The 12,254-nt window shown below is 40.2% G+C and overlaps 1 protein-coding gene across 1 annotated transcript; it reads left to right on the forward strand.

Annotated features, from left to right (window-relative positions):
- Positions 1–288: 288 nt before the first annotated feature.
- Positions 289–12,202, forward strand: LOC117453136 (uncharacterized). The gene is made up of 12 exons (XM_034092015.2): positions 289–472; positions 2,061–2,172; positions 3,703–3,796; positions 4,426–4,480; positions 7,455–7,595; positions 7,706–7,866; positions 7,971–8,069; positions 8,831–8,976; positions 9,133–9,304; positions 9,441–9,553; positions 10,144–10,231; positions 11,119–12,202. Exons 1-12 carry the CDS (start codon positions 361–363, stop codon positions 11,170–11,172), a joined length of 1,347 nt encoding a protein of 448 aa, XP_033947906.1. The 5' UTR covers positions 289–360; the 3' UTR covers positions 11,173–12,202.
- The last annotated feature ends 52 nt before the right edge of the window (positions 12,203–12,254 follow it).

The raw sequence follows: 12,254 nt of genomic DNA on the forward strand, positions 1-12,254 counted from the left end.
ATGTTTGTTGGTGCAAACATAAACAACATTTGAAAATAAGTTGTAAGAAGTAAAAAATATAACAATTATAAAAAGAAAATATAAAAAAAACATTTTAACATTAAAAAAGAAAAGAAAAATATTGACTTTTGATCAAATACGTTTCAAATACGTTTCAAAACAAAGGGTGTAAAGATATTAAAGTTAAACCTGTTGCCTCTGTCCTCGGTGTCCTGCCGCTGTCTAACCGCAGCACGGCGCTGTATCCCCACACAGTCCAGGTGTCACACTGAAACTCTTCCCCTGGCGGCGTAACACTGAAACTCTTCCCCTGGCGGACCGGTGAAGGAAAGAGCAGAGATTCTGCAGACTGAGTTCATAATGTCGGGCAGAAAGCCCCGGTCTGTTGCAAACCCTCTGGAGTCTGGGATCACCACACCGAGTGAGAAGATACTGAAAGAATGCCACACTTTATATGTCGACAGCGAAAACGGTAAATACTCAATAACGGGCAAAGCAAAGTTAGGACCGTGAAGCAGGTCCAAGCACGCATAGTTTAAAGGTTATGTAACTTAGTGCAAGGTGGGTCTTAAGTTTGTATTGAATGTACAACGTAAACGCTGCTGGGTGAATACAAAGGAACTTGTGTGTGCTGCAGCTGTCAGCCAGTGTCAAACACATGACATTGAACACTGGCTCCTCTGCAGCTCCTTTAAGGGCAACGCCTTTCCGACTGCAACCTGTCTGAATGACACACACAGTCAGGTTTCATCGTTATATTTATGTTTTAAACGTAGAGGAAGTGGGCCTAAACGTAAACAGCCCCTCCTGAAATGTACTCTAGAGATAGATAATAAGGGCGTCCAGGCGTTTCTTTTCAAGGTCCTCCTGGTACATATTTGCAAAACTGTTTAGTCTTCATCAACAAAACTCTGTTGACTGATCTGGTAATTTACCTAAATACAGCTTGTGCCATATGTGGGAATACTTTACTTAAATATTTGTATTTAATTCAACTTTACACTTCTACTTTAATACATGTCAGAGGCATAGTACGTTTGACTAATCTACATTTATGTAACAATTTATGATATTACAATTGTACATCCCCTTGTCCAGTAAGTAACCTATGCTTCCCCACATTTTTATAATGTTTGTGAAAAACTGGATGATGTATTCCTTAATGTTTTCATACATTATTAAACACAGTGCTGTTTTTCTGAGTTTACAAAACTTTGACTTTTTAGAGATGTGTGGATCTCACAGGAAAGACACCATACCACCATGATACTGTTATAGAATATGGTGCATTGCTGTAGATTAAATCACCCAACAGTATACAAAGGGGTTAAACTAGCATAACCTTAAACATCTACAGTAGTAAAATGCAACATATGGTACACATAAATAGAGCGGTATTATTCATGCGAAAAAAGCTTATGGGCTATAATATAACAGGACTGAGTGGGAATATTTTCACTGCATTAAATTAACTTTTGATACTTATGACAAAGTACATTTTGCTGTTATAACTTAGCTGCAGATTTTTCACACTGTAATTATTCAGACTTGTACACCTAAGTATACTATCTGTGTGAAGACTTTGCTCTTACAGCACTTCAAGGAGATGTCCAGTATGTGTCCTGTCTTAGTTAATATAGCATTATAGTTTGTAAAAGCCTTCTGCCACGTTTAATGTCCTCGAGCCTTTCTTTATCAGGAGAGGTTATTGCTTTTTCAGAATCACCCTGTTCCAAAACACACATTACATTGAGATGATACAACTGTAGTGTGTGTGTGTGTGTGTGTGTGTGTGTGTGTGTGTGTGTGTGTGTGTGTGTGTGTGTGTGTGTGTGTGTGTGTGTGTGTGTGTGTGTGTGTGTGTGTGTGTGTGTGTGTGTGTGTGTGTGTGTGTGTGTGTGTGTGTGTGTGTGTGTGTGTGTGTGTGTGTGTGTGTGTGTGTGTGTGTGTGTGTGTGTGTGTGTGTGTGTGTGTGTGTGTGTGTGTGTGTGTGTGTGTGTGTGTGTGTGTGTGTGTGTGTGTGTGTGTGTGTGTGTGTGTGTGTGTGTGTGTGTCCTCAGGCCTGGTGAAGATAGCCATCAGCCTCGGAGTTCGGCTCCTGCCTCCCAGAAAGAAGATCATTGTGATGATAATGGGGAACCACTCGGCAGGGAAGAGCTCTTTCATTAACTGGTAATGCATGATATGGTTTATAGGAATAAGTCCTCAGAAAACCTTAAATACAAAATAAAGCCCCCGTAAAACAAAAAGAGGAGAATACGATGACCTTACTTCACTATTTGTTATTGTTTTATTTCACCCCTGAGCTTATTCTAAATTGAAAATGAGCATTACGGTTCACATTTTTGTAATGTCTCCATAAAATATAATACTTGTTTTATTTTATAAATGTCTATACTAATTTGTAGTAAAATAACCAGATGGAATTGTCTATTCTTTGATTATACAACTGATCAATACAGCTATTTTATCACAGTAATCCAAAGTGCTGTGTATTCAATATTTTGAGTCTGGCTCTTTGATAGCAGTAAAGCGGAAGCAGGAGGCTGTGGCTCAGTGGAGTAGTGCGATAGTGCGCTGAACTTTGAATCAGGGGGTAGCAAGTTCGAGTCCCACTGCAGTCAGCATGTCGTTGTGTCCCTGAGACACTTCACCCCAAATTGCTCCTGTGGGGATTGTCCACAGTACTGTAAGTCGCTTTGGATAAAAGCGTCTAACAAGTGACATGTCATAATAGCAACATTGCCCACAATGGTCTGATAAAACTCAAGAAATATTGGGATTGAGACCAAAACCACACTAATAACGCTATAGCCAAATATATATGTTATAGTAAGGGTTCTTAGATTATTTTCTTTGTCAATTAACCTTCCGTTTTCTTTTCTATTTAATGAATTTGTCATAAAACTTTTCTAAATATAAAACATTTTCCTTCACATATTCCCAGAGCTCAAGTCAAAATCCTCATAAACTAGTAATAATAATACGTATAAAAAAGTGATTCCATGAATGAAAAAAACCTTGTCGCCAATTGATTCACCATTTTAATAATGTATTGACTTACCCTTTTAGCTCTACATTTAAAAATACCACAGAGGCCCTACTGTAATGTCCGTGAGGTGCTGAAAAACTCATGTTGTATCTAAAATGTTCCACTAAGCTGATGCAGGAATGTGTTTTGAACGAACTCCATAAAGAGCACAGTTGTCAATCATGCCTGCAGCCGCTGACCTCACATATTTTAAAGCGTTTAGGGAGGACCTCCTCTGGGGCAGTCGGTGTTTTCGGCATGAAGTTGTTGATTTGTGTTCAAGAGTGAACACAAATGGAAATATTAAATAAGTTCTCTCTCTCGGTTTTCAGAGGTGCAGTTAAATTGGTTTATTTCTCTTTAAGTTACAGCACTTGGTTGGTTGGGGAAATAATTGATTTTTCCCTGAAAATAGTTGTTACTACTATGAATAACATAACATTTACATGATAATTTGTGCATTGCTGAGTCATGATTAAGATTCACAATTTATTCACATTTAAAACGTAACTATTAATCATTAATTAAAATACTTATCGAAACAATAATCAACAAAATGTAGGAATGTAGGAATACAGCGTTGTTGCATAAGGTCCTGTGTACTTACTTATGAATGCAACATTAAACATAATAGTTTTTGATGCGTTGAATGCCTCTTGATGTCATTTCAGGTACGCTGAGGAGCACATACAGAAAGCAGGCGTCGCTATCGAAACTCAGGGTTTCACGTTCGTCACAAGTGGTCGAAAAAGAGAATCATTGACGGTAAGAACGGCATGAAGAGGGCCAACATTTCCAGCTCTCATGCAGAAGAGCTTCATGTGTATAAGACCGGAGGAAAAGCCAAGTGCCAACTCATTATCAACAAGAGAACTACAATAAATAAAACCAGCGTTGTGCTGCTTCCGCTTTCCCGCTTTTATTATTTAATCCGGATCATATCAGTGTTTGTTAATTGACAGTTTTCGGTTTAGGGGATGAGTGATTTCTGAATGACTACAGTGATGGAAGTGAAGCTGCTCCTCTTCATAAAACACACACACACACGCACACACACGCACACACACACACACACACACACACACACACACACACACACACACACACACACACAAAGGATGCCTATTTGCAGCATATACACAGGAAGCGGAGACACCTGTCTCTCCGTCTTCTCTCACCCTCCTTCTCCTCCTCTGCTCGCATCCTGCTGTGGTGAAGGTGATGAGGATGAATCATATATCTGCAGTGCAGGACTGAGGAGTGGAAACATTATCTTCTGTGTTCAGGAAAAGCTTGAATACCGAGAACACAGAGGACTCAGTTTAAGCTCAATATTTACAGATCAATATTTGTCATCAGTTTATTCCTTACATTTCTTTTGAACTCTTTCACAGGGCAATGCCACGCTTCACCTCTACCCTCACTTTCGACCAATCCTTGAGTTCAAAGGTAAGCCTTTTCTCTTGGTGCAGCATCAGTAACTCCTAATGGGTTTCTGACAAATGCACTATTGAAAACAAATGCCATGGTTGTGCTGATTATGTGTTTATATGCCATGCTGCATTTCTATGTTCCTAATCTTATCATATTGAGAAATGTCTGCTTTGTTTCTAATGAGGAATCACAACACCTGCCTATCTCACATAATAGAACAGTAAAGTACATTTTTAATGTAATGAGTGTGAGGAGAATTAGCCTTAATAGCCTTTGATACTGAAACTAACATATTTCCTGCTTTTGTGCAAAACGATAACTCCAGTTCTGCAGTCTGAGTACACAACACTTTCTCATTTGCCTCTCCATGACGCCTAAAATCTAATTAATGTCATCCCTTTTGTAGTGTGTACAACGGAAAAATATGATTTGATTGTGTTTTTTATGGATTTGTCCCTCTGCTGGAGTCATGATAGGAAACAGCAAAGGGCGATAAAGAGTTAAAATCAGCTGGAGAAGCAGCGTTGGGAGCAGTGAGCAGGATGCTATCATGAGCTGCAGCCACAGATGGTTACCTTTATGTTTAGATAGTGCCCTGCTGTGTGGCACACATCCTACTGGGAACCTTTAAAGTGTGTGTGTTACGGACTCATTTCAAATTCAGAAGTTGAGAGATTTATTTGAGATCGACACATTTAAATGTTTTAATCCATAGCGTGAACTGAAATCTGTCTGTTTATTCCTGCGTGTTGAAATGTAACACTGATTTGTCTCGTTTCTGGTCGTCTCGTGTGTTTTGAGATTTGAGGTGGAGTTTATGAGCTTCACCTTGATGACTCAACATCGCTGAGTCATATCTTTGACGTATTAAGTTTTCTTTATATAATCAGACGCCACCCCAGTTCCCATTCTCCTTACATCTGTGTTGTTCGATATGGGAATAGAGATGACTCTCGCATTGAAGAAGGACACGTAATTAGCAGCATATCGTTTCAAGAGAATTAGTCTCTGTTCTGAATACACTGCATGTTGAGGTGCAGAAGGTCTGGGTGTGCCTGCTCTCTGAGTGGGAGCATCAGCATAGAGGGGGGAGGGCGCTAATGTATGTGCATGCGTTTGACGGCGAGTGTGTAGAGAGTGAAGGTTCACTGGGTGCGCTGTATGGCTTGTGAGTCACACGCCCCATTGACAGCAGTGCAGTGGAGTCAGGAGGAGCTGCTGAGAAATGTCACAGCCATTAGAGACGCCACAGCAGCAACAGCTCCACTCTGCAGACCCTCAGCAACACCAACGAAATACCAGCAAGCTTTTTATTTCAACTTCAACGTCGCCTCTGGAAATATCAGCGTTTGTTTACCTGTCACAGCGGCTCAGGATGACTCATCAGAAAAACACCACTCCTTATGTGGGAGTATAGCTGCTGATGCAGTTTGATCTCCTTTGGGATTTGCTTAGGAGAGACTTCTTAATATTGTTTTAGACTTACTGTACATAAGGGGTGTTTGTGTCTTTTATATTTTCAACCTGTTGTCAAGACTTTGAGCTGCAAGTGAATGGATAGTTTTTAAAGTGCTATATTGTGGGATTGAAGTACTATATTGTTGGACTACATAGATTTTTGGCTGTGTCTTTTACAAATGTTCTTTATATGTATTTGTGCTAGACATGGTTTGACCTGTTTAGTCCAACAAGTTCTTTTTTAGTCTTGGTTGATGCAGCATTATTGCAGCCTTTGCCCTTTTCCTCATGCGCAGGATCTCCAGTGCAGCCTTCTCAGTTACAGTCACTTGAGGAACTTAGCACCCATTGGCGAGTATCACTCTCCTTTTCACCTTTTGGGAGTCTCAGAGGACTATTCGCCCACTATGGTGGATGACTACATCTGTATCTAAGCCAAAGGTTCAGAGGGACTTACATAATTCCTGATGTTGAAATGCACGCATGTCTGAGGGAAGTATCGACCTGTTAGAGATCAAACATGAAGCTGCATATATATGTTTTTCCCACAAGAGCATCTAGTCACTTCACGTGCGACAATAATTGCTCCAAATTAACTGTGGGAATAAGCTTCCCGATGTGTGATAGGAGGCAGATGCCTTGATACTGTGGCCATGCCGATGTAAGAGAAACATGAGGGAATGCTAATGTGCACAGCTGCAGCACAAGGATGGGATCTGTACTGACTGTTAACACCTGCCCGCTTCCTATCAAACTGTGTGTGTGTGTGTGTGTGTGTGTGTGTGTGTGTGTGTGTGTGTGTGTGTGTGTGTGTGTGTGTGTGTGTGTGTGTGTGTGTGTGTGTGTGTGTGTGTGTGTGTGTGTGTGTGTGTGTGTGTGTGTGTGTGTGTGTGTGTGTGTGTGTGTGTGTGTGTGTGTGTGTGTGTGTGTGTGTGTGTGTGTGTGTGTGTGTGTGTGTGTGTGTGTGTGTGTGTGTGTGTGTGTGTGTGTGTGGAGTAAGGGAACCCCACACAGCGCGTTGCCTCACAGTCGTTCTTCACTGGCTAGCTTTATGTCCCACACCCCACACTAAAGCTGCCAGTTGAAGAGCTGTTGTGTGCAACCAAGACAACAGACCGCTCAGCAGAAGGGACTATGAGAAAACGTAATACCTAGCAAATGTTTTTCCGTGTTAAAATTCAAGATGAATCTGTGAGGGTGTGGCCGCTTTTTAACCAGAATGTATTGATGCATTTTTCTTTTAAAAAGTGCTTATAATAATATTTTTTGAAATCACCCTGTACTTTTTTGCCATATCATCGCAAACGCCCATTCTTGCAATTTCAAACGTGCGTTCGTCTTGATCTTTAATGTCATTGGCCTTCCTCGGGTTTCCAAGTATTGACCGCACTGCGGCTTCCACTGGCAGATAATAATATAGTCATTAGAGGTGACAGCTTCCTGAAGAGACTCAACCTTGTATTTATCATCTGTTGCTCTACATTTATCCTGAAGGGAGCACCTGTACACACACAATGTTGTTTTATTCCAGGTGCTATGGACTACCTGACTGCTGAGATCTCCACCTCCAAGCAGAAGAAGTTCAGTCTGGTGACATTTGTGGACACGCCAGGTCTGGTAGACGGAGACATGGTCTACCCTTTTGATGTCAACGCCGCCATTACGTGGTTGGGTATGTCTTTGCAGCAGTTTTAATGTACAATCTCAATGTGTGTGTGTGTGTGTGTGTGTGTGTGTGTGTGTGTGTTCCTCTAATGGATGTTTGTGTGTATCTTTATGCAGGAGAACAGGCCGACTTGGTATTCGTGTTCTTCGACCCAATGGGCCAGGCGCTTTGCAAACGCACACTCAACATAGTGGAGAAGCTGAGTGAGACAAGTGGAGACAAACTGCGGTTCTATCTCAGCAAGGCAGATGAAGCTGGGAAGGACACAGACAGACAGGTACGTTCGTACGTATGGCCTTTTTCATTTCTATTTGGCTACAATCTTGCAGCCAAAATAAAGTTGATTCTAAAAATATAACTTATATTTGTTTATTTCTGCAGAGGGTGATGATGCAGATAGTCCAGGAGCTGTGTCGCCGTCCAGGTCTCAACAAATGTGGTTTTGACATGCCTACGATATACATCCCCAACCCACAAAAGGTTAGACTGCTTGCTGTTCCTGTGATGAGCAGTTAACAGGATTTCTTATTTATTCATACTTTATTTATGCAAGGTTTTAAGAATTTAGATTTCTTAAAAGGTTGTTAATTTAATAGAAATTGTGTTTCCTAACAAAATATTAGGTTTAGTAATTATATTATATATTATGTTTTAGTGCCCTTCTAAGAATTTAAAACATATTTGGATGATTATGGAGATAAGATCTAAATTATTGTTGGCCTGGACAAACAAATAAATGGTCAAGTCTCCCCATACCTCCTCAGCTCCAGGTCTGATCTTAGGTCTGGATTTAAAGCGCTCTGCTATCCTTGGGGGTTAAACAAACCTTGATTATCCTGAAATGTAAATGATCCACTCCAGGTTTCCTGCTGGCTCCCGATGGCTGGAACAGTGTGATTCATTTTGCAATATGATGGCAAAGAGAGTTATCAACCCTCGAGGGAGTGGGGGGGGGGGGGGGGTCAGGGCAGAGGTTGTAAACCATAGCCTTTGATAAGCCACCTTTGACTATAGCAGCCCTAGTCCTGAGTTATTACTGCACCATCCTGTGATCTACAACCACGGAGCGCGGTAGATTGGTGCCCACCGTCCGACCTCAGATTTATTTTCGCTGAGCAAGAGTATCTTCACTTCCTGCTAAATGCACTGTCAGTCACAGGGCCCTCAGGATCTGTTGTCCAGACCCCGCTCACATGTTTGTACCGTTATTCAAAACTGATGAGGCCTTTTCTCTTGTCCAGCCGAGCCGCTGTGTGAACCAGATCGATGTGGTGTGTGAGACCATCGAGAAGACCATCAACCAGGCCGTGCAGAAGACCCTGGACCAGCTGGAGAAAGACAGTGACCTCATTTGTTCCACCATCAGCAGCAGACTGGAGCAGGACAGGTTGCTATATGTGTTAAATGCAATATAACCGGATGTAATATGACATCTGAAAGCAAATAAACCACAACACGTGTATACAGATGAGATAAGAGTCGCCCGGTGTTATCTGCTGCAGAAAATGTGATATTAAAACCAGATGCCTCTGTTTGGACGCAGGGCCGACGTGACTCACAACAAAAGCGTCCGTCTTCACTCGTTCCTATGTGGCGCTCTGGGTATCTTCCTCCCCGCCCTCTTCATCCTCAGTTTCATCGTGAACACTTTCTCCCAGGAGCAGCTGGACGAGCTGCTGGGGGAAGGGCCGTCTCGGACCCTCTTTGTCTTTACAGTAAGAGTCACACAGTAACTATTTGTAAAAAAATAAAATAACATTGAAATAAAAATATATAATTTTGTTGCTTAATTTGTTATTTTTTCTTGAAGTCTAATTGGTTCTCTGAATGTTTTTTCTTTGTGTCTTTCAGGGAATAATTATGTATATATGGGACTGGATACCAGAAGATGGACAAGTACTATTTGTCATCGTTTTTGGAGCTTTTTGCTACCTACTGCTTTTCCTAGCAAAATATTTTGCAGGGTAAGTGTCACGAATGTTCAATACAAACTTATATATTCACACGTCAAGCTGAATAATAGCTTAAAAGCAGAATAATTTATTATTAATGAGTCAATCGACAGAACACTATTTTATTACAATTCATATTGACTAATCAGGATTTTCTTTTAAAATAGAGCAAGCAATTATTTTGGTTCAACTTCTACAATAATTTTTCTGTGTTTAAGTGAAAGTTATTTTGGGGTTGAGGATGTTCTGATAGACCTCCAGGTTTTGTGCAGAACAAAGGATTAAATCAGAAAGAAAATGGGACAAGATGCTTTTGTAGTAAAGTAGACTACAGTATGCAAGTCGCTTTGGATGAACGTTAGGTAAATAATATGTAATGTCATTTTGTCCAGAGGGCAACCTGGATACTTTGAATGAAACGCTAACCACATGAAATGTCTAAATAAAGAAAGCTTTTTCAGTTTTTTCAAGGAGGGTTTGAAGTAGATTCACAACACATATAAACACACTCTCTCAGACACAAATGCAAACACACACACACTCGGAGGACGTTGATTGTTGATATTCTAAGCGAACATTGTTGTGATGCTCTTCATTCTCAGCCGAGGGAATAAGACTCTGACGAAGAAGGAGAAGAGGACGATGGCAGAGTACAGCGATTACATCCAGGATATCGTCAAAACTAAGAAGGTGAGTCTATTTTTGTGCCATTGTGTCATATTTCTTAAAAAAATAATAGCTGCCGTTATACCATGTGTAATTAATATGCGTAATGCAGAAGGGGTTTTTAGTAAATCACAGACAAAAACTATAACCTGACTCTGCAGCTTTACAGAAATGTTTTGAGTCCATTTTTTTCAGGGGTTTTTTCATAATATAGGTTTTATTTTTATGATCACTGCTGACTGCCATAATTTTACCACTATCCATAAAATGTTAATATTCAGTTAATATCAGTTACAAAATAAATACAATCGGTAATTCTGCATTACATGCTGCACCATTTCCTGTGAATCTCATGTGCTTAGAAAGGCAAGTTTAGTTCGGCACAGGAATGGCAGACTTGCTTGTAATAAAACAACCTACATTCAGATTTCATGAATAGTTTTTCAGGGGTCTCAAACTCAAGGCCCGGGGGCCAAATCTGGCCCGCGACTTCATTTTATGTGGCCCCGCAAGAGCTTGCAAAGAATATAATACGTTTATTATAGGTTACATGCCACTTTACAGAAGCAGGTTGCCCATAAACTACATGTCCCACAATGCATCTTGTTTTGTGACATGCCCACTGACTTGCAATTATTTGCCCTGCACTTCTGCTTTCAGACGTAGTTAATTACTAAGTTATTATCCTATCCGATAATAATGAAATTCAGAGGCAATAATGTAATATAACACATTATTTTATATATATATTATATATTTATATAGTTACAACCGGCTCTTTGAGTGCAACCTTTATGTGAATGTGGCCCGCGATGAAATTGAGTTTGACACCCCTGGGATGAACCGCTTTTTGCTTAATTTAAAAACAAAAACAGTCATTTGAATCTGACCCAGTTCCTTTTGCTCCACAGGGGAATCTGTATGATTGGTACCTGCAGCAGTGTGCCGCAGAGTCTGACTTCTGAATCAGTTTTCTAAACAGATGATCATCAGCCAGGTGATCGGGTGTGTCTCTTCTCAGTGTGTCGCCTCTCAACGCAGCAGATATCACTGCCAACATGTGTCATCTCAAGAGCTTCGATCAAAGATTAAGTGCCTTTTTTAATCAGTACAGGAAAAGCTGGGATTGTGTTGTTTGATATAAACACAGTTTATAATGTGAATCGATTTGTATTTCCTCCATTTTTCTAGTACAATGAAAAGCTGATGACAGCAGGTAATGTTTACAAACTTTTTTAATTACTTCAGAGTAAATTTGATATTTTTTATGATGCCCTCTGTGAACTTAAGCGCTCATGTAGCACCGTCCTGAAGTCTGTCATGTGTCTTAACGAAGTACTATAATGTTGTGCACTTAGTAATACTACAATAAGCAATGCTGTGATTACACTTGGGCATTTGGGTCGGACATTTTCTCAAATATTTTCCTACCAATAAGACTCCAAAGTTGTTTTATCCTACTGTTAGATGTTTGTTTTGTTGTGTCGTTTGTGAAGCCTCCAGTTATCTTTGGAATGTCTTCACATAACCCATGGGAGATCTGTGATTTAGGTACTTTGATGTAAATGAGCACTGAACCCTTCATGTTTTCATAGATCTGTGCAACCTAAATCTAGTTGTATCATCATACCATGTGATGCCTTTACTCCAGTGTTAGTAGATATATTTATAATCTTTAAGGTGCTTTTACCCAAATAACTTAGAAAAAGCTCTAGGGGCTGTTTGCAATATCATTGTGAACACTGTCAGTTTGTATTGTGTGTTGGAAACCTCCCAGGTATCCTCATCCTGAAGGACAATCTTTGTTTATGCATACATCCGTGTGAAACATGTGCAACAACTTGTGTGTGTAAGTTGATCTATTCGGTGTCATTTTTTAAAACATATTTGTATTGTATGAAAAAGTGGCTCGACAAACTGGAATGTTTTTTGATAAAACTCATTCAATTCTCATAATCCTGCAAACAATCAAATGATTAAACATTTTCTACTGAATTTGACTCTACTGACCATTTACTGTTCTCCTGGTTATAATAAGGTGAATAAT

Source organism: Pseudochaenichthys georgianus, chromosome 9 (assembly GCF_902827115.2).
Source record: "Pseudochaenichthys georgianus chromosome 9, fPseGeo1.2, whole genome shotgun sequence".
Lineage (NCBI taxonomy): Eukaryota > Metazoa > Chordata > Actinopteri > Perciformes > Channichthyidae > Pseudochaenichthys > Pseudochaenichthys georgianus.

What these genes read in the sequence shown, in the direction of transcription:
- LOC117453136 (XM_034092015.2), top strand. Translation starts at nt 361, where the DNA reads ATGTCGGGCAGAAAGCCCCGGTCTGTTGCAAACCCTCTGGAGTCTGGG. An exon ending in GGACCCTCTTTGTCTTTACA is followed by an intron (nt 9,305 to 9,440) that starts GTAAGAGTCACA and finishes TGTGTCTTTCAG; the next exon opens with GGAATAATTATGTATATATG. An exon ending in ATATCGTCAAAACTAAGAAG is followed by an intron (nt 10,232 to 11,118) that starts GTGAGTCTATTT and finishes TTTGCTCCACAG; the next exon opens with GGGAATCTGTATGATTGGTA.